The sequence below is a fragment of the Molossus molossus genome, unplaced genomic scaffold (genome assembly GCF_014108415.1).
Source record: "Molossus molossus isolate mMolMol1 unplaced genomic scaffold, mMolMol1.p scaffold_m16_p_9, whole genome shotgun sequence".
NCBI lineage: Eukaryota > Metazoa > Chordata > Mammalia > Chiroptera > Molossidae > Molossus > Molossus molossus.
Genome location: NW_023425403.1, coordinates 15,219,218 through 15,231,445, shown reverse-complemented (window position 1 = coordinate 15,231,445; position 12,228 = coordinate 15,219,218). Strand labels below are relative to the sequence as shown.

The 12,228-nt window shown below is 36.2% G+C and overlaps 1 protein-coding gene across 2 annotated transcripts in view; it reads left to right on the top strand.

Annotated features, from left to right (window-relative positions):
• The window catches only part of ZDHHC2 (zinc finger DHHC-type palmitoyltransferase 2), a 56,428-nt gene extending 50,304 nt beyond the window's left edge, over positions 1-6,124 (top strand). Inside the window, exons 10-12 of one of the 2 annotated variants that reach the window (XM_036249676.1) lie at positions 171-280; positions 2,240-2,314; positions 5,487-6,124. In XM_036249676.1, coding sequence (XP_036105569.1) covers positions 171-280; positions 2,240-2,280 — 151 coding nt within the window. In that variant the 3' untranslated portion in view covers positions 2,281-2,314; positions 5,487-6,124. The remainder of the gene's footprint in view (positions 1-170; positions 281-2,239; positions 2,315-5,486) is intronic. The other variant, XM_036249675.1, reaches the window with a different exon arrangement.
• The last annotated feature ends 6,104 nt before the right edge of the window (positions 6,125-12,228 follow it).

The window sequence follows — 12,228 nt, the reverse complement described above, 5'->3', positions numbered from 1 at the left end:
TGTAATCAGAAGAAAGAACTGGACGGAGCACCCACCTTGTGAGCCAGGGGGTCTCCTGGCTGCCGTACTCCCCGTTCTCACAGACCTCGCAGCACAGTGACTTGCTTTGCATACTCTGAGGAACGCTGTCAGGAGCTAATGCGATGATTGTGATGATTGTTGTCATTCAGTCCTGAAAACCAGTTCCCTGCAAAGCCACTGAGAGAGTCCCAGAGCCGCCTTCTCGCTGATTCGCAGTCCTGGACGGAGGGCAGCACCAACCCGGGCAAAGACAAAGCTGGTAAGGCTGTGCTTGTTGGGCTTTCTTGATGGATTTTCTTTTTAAAAGGTTAAAGTAGCCCTGGCCAGTTTGGCTCAGCGGTTGGAGCATTGGCCTGTGGACCAGAGAGTCCTGGGTTCGGTTCCCGCTAGGGGCACGTACCAAAAAAATAGTAATAATAAAATAAAATAAAAGGTTAAAGTAGTGAAAAACAATTCCATTATATTACCTATAGGCTTTTTCTTGCTTTGGAGTCAGACATCCAGTGTAAATTTAGAATTATTTTCAGGAACTTCTATTTGTGAAGTACTTGAATGTCTGGTAGCTCTCAGAAATCATTTTGTAAAAGATAGCTCGACCTTGTATTTTTTTCTAGTTTAAAAAGCGAAATCTTTATTACTGCATATTAAATGATAGAACTAAACTCAAAGTATAATTTTTTAAATGGAATCAATTCAGACAAAAGGTTAAAAAATTTCTACTGTGAAGGATCTCAAATTATGCAGTTCTTTTACCCTAAGGTTTCTATCCAGTTTCAAAATGTCAAAGAGATTGCATAATTACCATAACTTAGGCTTCCTGTAACTTCTTCCTATTTCTGGTTACTGCTGCTGATTTTAATCTTTTTATTACTTCTTTATTGGCAAAGAACAGCAAGGCTTTGAAGTCAGACAGACCTGATTTCAAGTCCCAATTTGGGCACCTAATTAATATGTGATATTTGTTAAGTTACCTAAACGGTTACTTAGCTTACTTATCTTGAAAACACTTCTTATTTCTCAGGGTTGGGAAGGATTAAGCAAAATAATGTGATCCAGTGTGCAGGTCTGAGTGAGTATGTGTGTGTGATAAATGAGTCGAAACCACTCATTCACCCTGGGAAGCTGCGAGCCAGGAAATCGCTGGGTTGGACTGGCTGAGTTCCTGTCTGGGATCCTTCATCCCCAGTCTTATCTCCGCACTCAGCGCCGCTGCACGGTGGCTCACTGCACTTTAGGTACTGCTTCCTTCGAAATCTCCTTGGGACTTAGCAATGGTGAGGCACACATGGACTGTCCTGGTCACAAATTCTAAAGTCTTTATTTACTATACAATCAGTCACATTCCCCTAAAACATCAGCTTTCTTTAAAAAGTGGTGTTCTTAAAGAATATACAGGGTGGGGCAAAATAGGTTTAGTTATTCATATGGAAACGAATACAATCATTAGTAATAATAATAATACAAGAATAAACTCTGTTTCACGTACTCACAACTATACACCTACTTGTGCCACACCCTACGTGTACCTCGGAAGATCCCTATCGTTTGAATATGCATCCGTGGTCTCTCTTGGCCTTCAAACCCACCATTCGATGTTCCCATCTAGGGAAGGACCAGGCGTTACATAAGCAAGAACTGATGACACCAGTTTGCCATTGCGCTCCCTGTTCCCTCGGAGACAGAGAGGATGTACAACTGGGGTCAAGTTTTTGAGGGGTGGAGAGACAGAGCTCTTTCAGAAATGGTTCGTGTCTCATATTCTAGTTCTACATCGGTACAGAAGTGATTTATTTTTTATGTTAGATTAATTTTGCTATTACTTTGATAGATGAATGAGAAACTGAAGTTTAAAGGATGATGTGAACGGAGAGAGGTGAGAAAGGGAGCAGAGATGAGTTTGACTAGAATGAGGTCGGTCCATGAAGAATGAGGAAACAGTGATTTATGATGATGTGAGAAGTGCCAGGTTCAGTGTCGCTTTCATTGTCCTGCGCACACCTGTTTCCTAGGTGTGTATCTCTGTTTTTTTGTGACAGTGGTTGTGGCCGACACTGCATCTCATGTGTATGTTTATATGACCGTCTTATTCATAAGCACCAATACTATGCACAAGGCACCTTTGGACGTATACTGGGGAAATTCATGGATGAATAAATAAATCTCTGCCTGTTTGTTCAAAAGCAACCAAAAAAATGCAAATTAATGTTCTTTCTTGAAGGTATGAGCAATCCTGCATTGACCATGGAGAATGAGACTTAACTCTTCAAACAAAATAAATTCATATTTCATGAAAGTAAGTTAAGTTTTTCCTTCATTGTTGTTTTATATTTTAATACTTTTCTGCTTCTCCTAGGGCAAATCGTTTCTATAAACATTATTATTTATTTTTGAATGATTCAAATTAAAAGATGTCTTGGCTTACCCTTGAGATTGCATTAATTGTTCTGGAGACATCTGGACATGGACTTAGGTTCAGTATTGGCTAGTATTTAGGGGAACTTGATACAAATAAAAATAAGTTGATGAACAAAATACATTTTTATAGTAGTAGATTAAATGGCAAGGATTGAGCCTAAAATATTGAAGTTTACATGCCAGTTCTCTTATCATTTCAATAGTATTGTACAGTTGTTGTTTTTTAATTTTTCTCTGCTGCAGGATATATCGTGGTCATGTCCTTGACCATCCATTAGCAGAATCTCACTGGATCTAAGTACAAGATAATCACATGTTGTTAGCGTAAACCTTTTATCTCTATTTTTGGTCATAGTAGGACCCCCCACAGCATGTGTCATTCTTAAAATGATAGGTGTTCCACATCACTTTCTTTAAACCATAATTTTTAAAAACCTGAACTTCAAAATCAGTTTCTTTAATACATTTATAAGCCTACAGTCAGTAGAAAGATATAATAGAGCCCCTTGGAACAAAGCCATAAACAACTAGACAAAACAAACAACTCTATGTACCATTATAATAAACACAAATATAAAGAATTAGTTTAACATTAAAGTTATCAAGACAACTCTCTGTTTATAAAACTTCCATCTAGAATCCTGAAGTCTAAGAGTAGCGAGACAGTGTAGTGTATTGAAAACAAAATCATTTGTGTCAAAATACTTAACGGATATCTGAGTTGTTGTTATTGTTGTTTTAGTTTCTGTGTTTGTATTTCTAACCCATTTTAATCCTCAAAATCTTCTTTTTATTTATTTTTTCTTTTTTATTAATTAATTTTTGTTACAGATGTTTCTCCTTTCTCCCCCACTGATTCCCCCCTCCTCCTCCCTCCCTGCCCTGTCCCCAGTTTGTTGTCCATGTCCACTGTTCATGCACACATGCATATAAGTTCTGTGGTTTCTCTCTCCCCCACCATCCCCTCTTCTGGGGATTGTCAGTCTGTACCCCACTTCCACGTCTCTGGGACTACCCCATTCCTCAGACTGTTATGTTCATTATATTCCACAAATAAGTGAGATCATATGATACTTGTCTTTCTCTGTTTGGCTTGTTTCACTTAGGATGATACTTTCTAGGTCCCTCCATGTCGTCTCAAAGGATAAGAGATCTTTCTTTCTTACAGCTGCGTAGTACTCCATTGTGTATATGTACCACAGCTTTTTTATCCATTTGTCTACTGATGGACACTTGGGCTGTTTCCAGATTTTAGCTATTGTAAATAGTGCTGCTACAAACATGGGGGTACATATATTCTTTCTGATTGGTGTTTCAGGCTTCTTAGGGTATATTCCTAGAAGCGGGATCACTGGGTCAAATGGAAAAATCTTCTTTTTAAAATCTTTGTAAATTTAGTTTGTTTTAGTTTTAATGAGTAGCTCTTTAATAGCAGCAAAATGATGACTTGGGAATTTGCCTGTTGCCTGTTTTGGTTTTGGCTAATGTACATAATGTTAGAGTGGATGAGATTAATAGCAAAGAGACAATATTAAATTTCTGGAAATAATTCTTAAAATGTAACTATGAATAAACAAATATGAATCACTAACCAATACCACAACTAAATATTTTACAGAACAAACATCTGTAAAGCATGTAAAGTTTCACAGGATTTTTTTTGATGAGTGTGTTCTTGAAAAATATGTTTTTATCAATTTTTCAAGAGAGAGGGAGAGGGAGAGGGAGAGAGATCAATATCAATCGGTTGCCTTCTGCACGCCCCCCCTGGGGATCAAGCCTGCAACCCAGGGATGTGCCCTGACTGGGAATTGAGCCAGCGAACTCTTGGTGCATGGGTCAACGCTCAACCAGTGAGCTACACCGCCTGGGCTTGTTGAGTGTTTTGAATTATTAGTAACAATCACCATTGTTTGTGAGGTCACGTATATAGTAATATTGTGTCATGTAGACGTCCCAGTATTTTGACACAAGACCAGTGTTGCATTTGTTCATCATTATCCTTAACACTTTGCACAGTACCAGATACATAGTAGGTTCTAAATAAACATTTGGTAAATAAGTGATAAAATAACATTATTAAAATTAAGTCTCATAAAAACTTGATTTTATTACATTTGAATATAACACATCAATGGTCAGAATAACCACATGGCAGCATGAATCAGCTGCACTGACATGGGGAAAAAAAGCAATTTTCTGATGTAATTTTTTTCAATCTATTGATATAATCAGTAATTATAAAATGTTTCTTTTTTAAAACTTGCATTTTCCTAAAGTAGTTATAGTTTTTCCAAGTAGTTTTAAAAATAGTTTTACTACTTTGTATCTCAGGCTTACAATTCATTCAGTGACATTTATGTTGAACATACACTTAATTCAATTACATTACTCAGTGATATCTTCTGTTCTCTTTTTGAACTCCATTAGTAAATGATCTGTGGCCTCTTACTACAATATATCTTAGTGAGCATAGGTCCCAGATAGTTATATTGTGCCTAGATCTAGAGTAGTGCTCAAGTGTAGATTAAATTTAACCTATCCAACCTTCCCTCATAAATTATAAACAAAAAAAATGCTGTGCTTCAATGCACCCGAAATTTCAAACTTATCTCCCTAAGTCCCGCTTCTAACTCATTTGTCATTCCTAAATGTGTAGTGGCCTCAGACAAATGCAGAACTAACAGCATAGGAGAACCCTGCACTCAGGTTGGGGTCCCTAACCAGTATCGTTGTCCTCACCTGATTGCTGAACAGAAATGCAAAATACTGGACCTTGCTCTAGTTCTACTGAATCAGAATCTGCATTTCCTGCATTCTCACAAGATCCTCTGGTCTTGTATATGCACATTATAGTTTGAGGGCACTGATGTAGAGGCTGTATTCAAGAACACATCTACTGAGCCTTCTCATATAGAAAACATTTAATTTTTAAGAACATTTAATTTATCACAACAAACAGTGAGTTGTTGAATGAATGAGGTGGTTAGTGTGGTTCTTTTTTTTTTATAGTTAACACAACAATTTCATGTTTTCTGTTTCATTTCAAGGTATCAATGCTGTAGATGGATGGAGGAGACTTCCCACCGGAAGGCACCTCGGCCAGTCATTGCAATTCCCCTGTGGCTGGATATGCAGAATATGAATTGATTAGTTCTCTCCCAGCTGTTGCTTAAAACACCACAGTTTTCATTCAGGATACTGATTGTTGCCAACTAACAAACTCCTGTGAAATGTTACAAATAATTATGGTTTATGAATCAAGGGCAAAAATATCTTGTCATAAAAACTTTGAGTAAATTCCTGGGACAGTTTTCACCCAGATACTTCGGTAGCGCAATTTATCATAATTCTCATCCAGAAAATTAAGATGAAGATACCGAGACTGAAAAGATTTCTAGTCACATTATAATGATAAGACTTACTCGTAAAACCTGTTACCTGTGAAAAGGTGGAGGTAGCCAGACTTCATTGTTTACTCCTGATGTGAATCCAGCTTCAGACCGAGAGAATTCATTCCAGATTCCAAATGACCTACAATTGAAGATCACTATCCATTTTTTGCTAGACTTTAATCTAATTCTAGCTTTTGTTCCCTGTTGGAAAATAAGTATGATCATTGACGTTCAAACTCAATGATACGCAATTGGCCAGAAGATTTTTGTCAGACTGAATACATTTCTGTTACATCTGAAATATATTTTTCATCTCTTCTAATCTTCTTACATTGGGGGAAATCTGTAATAACAAGTAATGGAAATTGGTTTATGATATTCTTTAGCCAGTTTGACTTTAAAAAATTTTGTTTTAGCCTTTTTTCTTTCATTGAACATAACAAAAATATTAAATTTCTGTTAAGAATTCCTGATGGGTCAGTAGATGAATCCTCCATTTTTATCTATATTATTTGTGTCCTCTCATCAAAAGTATGATAGTTAAACTATATAGTTCCTCATCTATTAAGTTTGAATGATACAAATCATATAAAGTTATGTGATTTTGGAAATTTAGTTCAGTATAACTAAATGATGTGCTGTTTGGAAATTGAGTTTCAGATAAACTAAAGTGGGGTGTTTGTTGATGCCAAAATGTTAGGCTTCAGTGAATATACTAAGAAGCTCTTGTGCCTTGTATGCACTATTTAAAAAGAAGTTTTATTTACTCTTTTTTAATTTGTTGGAGTGTAAGTTTTATAAATGTTAGTGATTAGAATAAGCTGTGTACATTTTTGGAGTACTGATTTTCAAAATTTAAAGTAGCTTACCTTTTAAAACTACACAGCTAAGAAACGGGTACTTAATCAAAGAGAAAATGGTATTAAATTTTTCAAAATCTGGGTTAGACAAAAATTCAACACAAAATAGATTAGAAAGCCAGAGGATAATGGAGTAATAATAGATCCTTATAATTACACATCCTTGCTAACAATACAGAGTTTTAAATGAGTTAATGGAAGAACCAATATCAGCCCAGTCCAATTAATAGATCTTTTGAGTGTAATTATTTGAACAAGAGGATGGCAGGTGTTTTTTGTTTTGTTTTTTCAGATTTTTTTTTTAAAGCTAAATGTTTTAATCTGACAATCTGCTTCAAGAAAATTCATAAGTTATATTTTTACTTTTAACTTAAAGCATGTTTTGGTCATCATTTCTCATTACCTGAAGTGCCAGGTTGGAACCTATAGCTACAGCTAGAAGTCTTAAGGGCAACAGCATTATGTGATGTATTAAGAATTATATGCAACCAGATATTTTTCAAAGCACAGTACTATTGCTGTTTTTATTGGAACAGGATTGTTAGGTGTTCCCTCTTGTCAAACTGGAAGCTAGGCAAAAAAAGAGAGATTTTTATTCTTTACCTTGCTAGAGTACTGTTAATTTTTTTCTCCATTTTAGGTCATCCATGTAATTATTGAAATAAAGCCAATACACATTAGATTCAGCTTTGAAAACATTTTTAAAAATAAAAATTTTTCATTAAGTTGTAATGGTTCCTTTTTTGTTTCATAAAGTAAATAATTTTCATGGGTGTTTGTTTAGTAGGAGGGTTATCATTCTAGGGGGGTTAGAATTTTTAGAGATGGCATATCATTAGATATGCAGTATACATTTTTCTTGAGTGAATAAAGCATCATCAAATAGACCTACATTTTGTACAACTTATAACATGTACTTATTAACTATTTATTTGCCATTGTTCAGTGAAAGGGGATTTGTTTTATCAAAGAGAAATTAAAGAAAAATTGCATCTAAATACAATGATGAGACATCAAGTGCTTATCCACGAACCCCTCCTGTTACGCTGTAATAAAGTCTGGTTGATCACCTTCACTAGCTGTCTATATGAAGTTGCCTTTGCACTGACAACCTGAATTGCTTTACAGATAACACTTTTCCTAATAGCCACCGCTAGCTACTACAGGTCAAAGTCACATCTACAACCTGGTCATTGCATAGGTCTTTTGAGAAGAGGTGTGTGACAAAATGAAGTAATTACTCATTAGTAGTTTAATGATCCTGAGGACACCTGGAAGACTATAAAACTCAAGTACACAATAATCAACAGACAAGTACTGGAAAGACAGCTTGTGTCTGGCAAAACTATCTTCACTAGGAACATCAAATACAAAGGATCTATAAACCGTGTTCATAAAAATTTAAGCTAGTAATCGTGATTCACGCTCAAGAGAACCCGTGAAAAAATCGTTACATTATATTACAAAGTAGCAGATTTTCCCTTTTGAAATACATGTAAACTGGCTGAGCAGATTCTGAAGTTACACAGTATCTTTGGTATACACATCACACTATGAAATACTTGTGAAAGTGGTAGTTCTAACACTGTCATGATTGTTTTTTAAACCCACATATAGGAACCACCCACGGGGTAAATGCAGCAGACCCCTTGCCTGTAAACTGTGAGGTATTCAGTGCCACCCCCCGACTACAAATTCTAATCAGCTAATATTTTGTCCAGTGACACATCTGGACAACGGATTTGCACAAATAACATGTCTCTAGGTAAGAGCCTTCCGCAGAAAATTTCTATACTTTTTCTACATACTTAGCCAACTTAGAACATATTTCCTCTTGAATGTGGAAGCAGACCCCATTAAATGTTTGTTACTGTTTCACGTGTCTACCACTAGGATTTTTTTAAACCTCATTCTGGTAAAAGTTCGGATTCTAACTTGCATTGACACTTTAGTAGTGTGATCATGTCACTTATTAAAAGCATTAAACACATGCTAACATTTAAGGGGTTTATTTGAAAAGTAAGCAATGTCCTCCTACTAGATTTACTACCAAAGAGCCTTATTTTGTTACAGAACACAGAAAATTGTGTTATACTTTATAATGGTCAACTCTGTGCACTTCCCTTTTCTCTTTGCCATGATGGGCTTGTTATTCTTGTCTAGATTTGTATCCAGTGGATATCACTGAAGGGATGAATTCCAGGTTTGTTTCAAAGGAACTTTGTGGATCAAAAGCATGTACGTGGGATATCTCCTAACATAGCAGGGGGCTCTGAAAGGTTTTTTTTTTTTCTTTCTATTCTCAAAACAAAAGAGAATATAAGAGGATACTCTGCCATAATGCAATCTAGGTTACCTAAGAACTCAATCTCTGATACCCTTTAATTGATCTTGTACAAACAAAAAGTTCACATATGATATAATCTGGGCAATGCCAATAGACTTAAAATCACCTGCAGCCCTTTCTCACTGCAGAAAGTGACAGCAAAAAACAAACAACTGGTGACAAGGCCCAGTGACAGATCTTGGAAGTTCTTGTTTACAGCCAGTCTTCAGTATTTCTGTATTGTTAGTTTACAGCTGGGGATGGGGGTGGGAGTGGAGGGGAGATGAAGATGGCTATTAATATTATTCATGTTGGCCCTGGCCAGTTTGGCTCAGTGGTTAGAGCATCGGCCTGCGGTCCAGAGAGACCCGGGTTCAGTTCCCGCTAAGGGCATGTACCTTGGTTGCAGTTTGTCCCCGGCTCTGGTTGGGTCATGCAGGTGGCAGCCACTCGATGTGTCCCTTTCACGTCGTTTCTCTTTCTCTCCCTCCCACTCTATCTGAACAAAAAAGGGAAAAATGTCCTCATGTGAGGATTAAAAAAAAAAAAAAAGATTATTCATGTTGAATTGAATTGAGTACCAATGAAACCAGAGGGTCTTCTGATAAGTGACTTTAAACTCTGGTTTATGCTACATGAAAGGAGCTCATTGCTTACAGAGGACAGTACTAATTCATAATTTAGGCTGCATCTTCCAGGGAAGGTTTAACAGTGTAAGGAGCTCAATCCTGACCTAAATTTATCAATACTTTAATAGTTTTTTGACAGATGAAGGTGTTTGAGAAAAAAACATAATGTGCCAAAGTAGAATTCTGTTGATGCTGAATTAAAGAGCTGATACCATAAAAGCTTCAGTGTTTTATTCAGCGATGAGAGTAAGGCTGTGGTTCGAGTTTAGGTTTCACATCTCTTTCTGTCATTATGTAAAGTCCTCTAAAGCCTAGTATTAAAAAGCATCTTAAATGAGCAAATCTGACATTTATGTGAAAATTGAGTATTAAATAAAACAATCTTGTGTTGGCCCGTGCGGCTGCTGGAGTATCATCCTGTACACTGGAAGGTCACTACTGGCTACTGCACGCAGAAAACGTGCTGTAACTCACCATCAGTAAATGGCTTTGCTTGGCTAACAAATGGGCACTTTTACACATACTTTGGTTGCAGCACATTTTCATTTTTTATTTTAGTGAAGAAATTATGCTGTGATGAGTTATTCTATTTTAAAATTTCTAATTCTCCCAACTGTTGCTTTCCCATAAATTGTGAATATTGTGATGAGGCTTTAGCCTGGTTATGGCAACATAGTTGTAATTGTTTAGCAGTTATAGTGTCACTGCATGATAAAAACAATATTTCACCATATCACTTGATAATCCATCCTTCAGTGTGCCTTTCAAGCGCACCATTCAAAGTGCACTTCTCTCCAGACACAATGGGTATGAATCGGTGACAAAGAAAAATCAAGCATTGTGGTGCACTCCAGATGCTGCAGAACTGAAATGAAGCGTCAAGGGCAGTTTCTGCAGCAGCTACTCAGCTTCCCCACTGCGGTGCAAGTGGTCACAGTACGTGAGTGTGGCTGCATTCCAACAAACTTTATTTCTGGACACTAAAATTTAATTTTCATATAATTTTCACATCAGGAAATATTTTTTTCCCAACCATTTTAAAACTGTAAAAACCATTTTCATCTCACTGGCCACACAGAAGCAGGATGCAGGCTGCTTTGGGCCTGCAGGCCATAGTTTGCTGGCCCTTGCTGTAGTAGATTTAACAGAATATGGCAAGTCCAGAATGGCTCAGGAACACTAAAAATGGATCAGCTAAATATCTTTTATCCGAAAGCTAGATTTAGTAAGTCATAGTGCTCCTCTTATAGAAGTTATGAAATATATTACTTCTTAGAGGTAGAAACCAACAACCCATGAAATTCATCAACTACCATGGCTATTCAAAAGGCAATCATAATTTTTTTTTTTGAGGATGTGAAGACCAAAATAAAAAAGAAACCAATTATACCTGTCATATTGGATCAGCTTTAAAAAGAAGCCACAGTAAGTTATACTAAGTGCATTTATACTTTGTAAATCTTTCAGAATAAATGCATTCTTGGAGAGATGGAAATCAATTCTTAAAATCTAGTCGAGGTATTAATAAAGAATAAGCCAACACTGTTGAAATGCAGAAAGTTCAAATTGATTTTTCAGTAATTAGCTACAGTTAATGAAGTCACTGAGTTCTGTTCAGCTGGCCAAATTAAAAAAAAAAAATCCCCCAAATATTTTCAAAACAAAATTACCAGTCACCAACAAATATAAGAAAACATTTCTGAAGCCTTTATTTACAAAAGCTTTAAAAACAAATAATACCCTCTGTTTTGCAAATAATGTTCTGTTTAAAAAGGACCACCCAGTTACAGCACTGTAATATCATGAATAAAGAAATGTACAAGGAAAACAAACCAATGTGGCTAACATTTGGAGATTTGCTAATATTACTGATTGAAGTGTAGATAACACACATCATAACGTGTAGTCCATCATTTCTGAGTAGAGTTAATGATTACCAAAATGCCTTCCTACACATGCTCTGGTCTAGTCACATGTTCTGCATGGCTAAATATTTCACAGTCTCTTTTTGTCAATATATATAAAATAGATTGCAAAGATACACACACACACACACACACACACACACACACACACAAAATAAACAAACATTACACTCCTCAGGTAATTTTATTAGCTATATGTTAGCTATGTGTGCGTATGTATATACACACACACACAGCTAACACATATATATTTTTGTATTTTGTTGTGCACCAAATCTCTTCATTCTTTATCTCTGTAACTATGAAAGCATAATTTTTTTGTCTTCTAATTTAATCTGGTACAAAATATACCTAAAAATTTGCTATCTTTGGATTTTAATGAAATTGATTTGTGGAATCAACAAATCAAGAGCTTGTAAGTATGGCTATAAAATTTTAAAAAATTAAAATAAGGTGAACAGTGATGGAATGAAAATCAGATCAAGGGAACTGTGCCATCATAAAACAACTGAAGCTTCAGCATCTTGGAGACCAGTTTCCTGGCAGACAAACGTCCAATCACAAACAAGGGATATTTCCTGAAGGGTGTAAAGCTGGTTTGAAAAGTTCTTCAGTCACAGCCCACACATGCCAATCAGAAACTGACAGACACTAGAT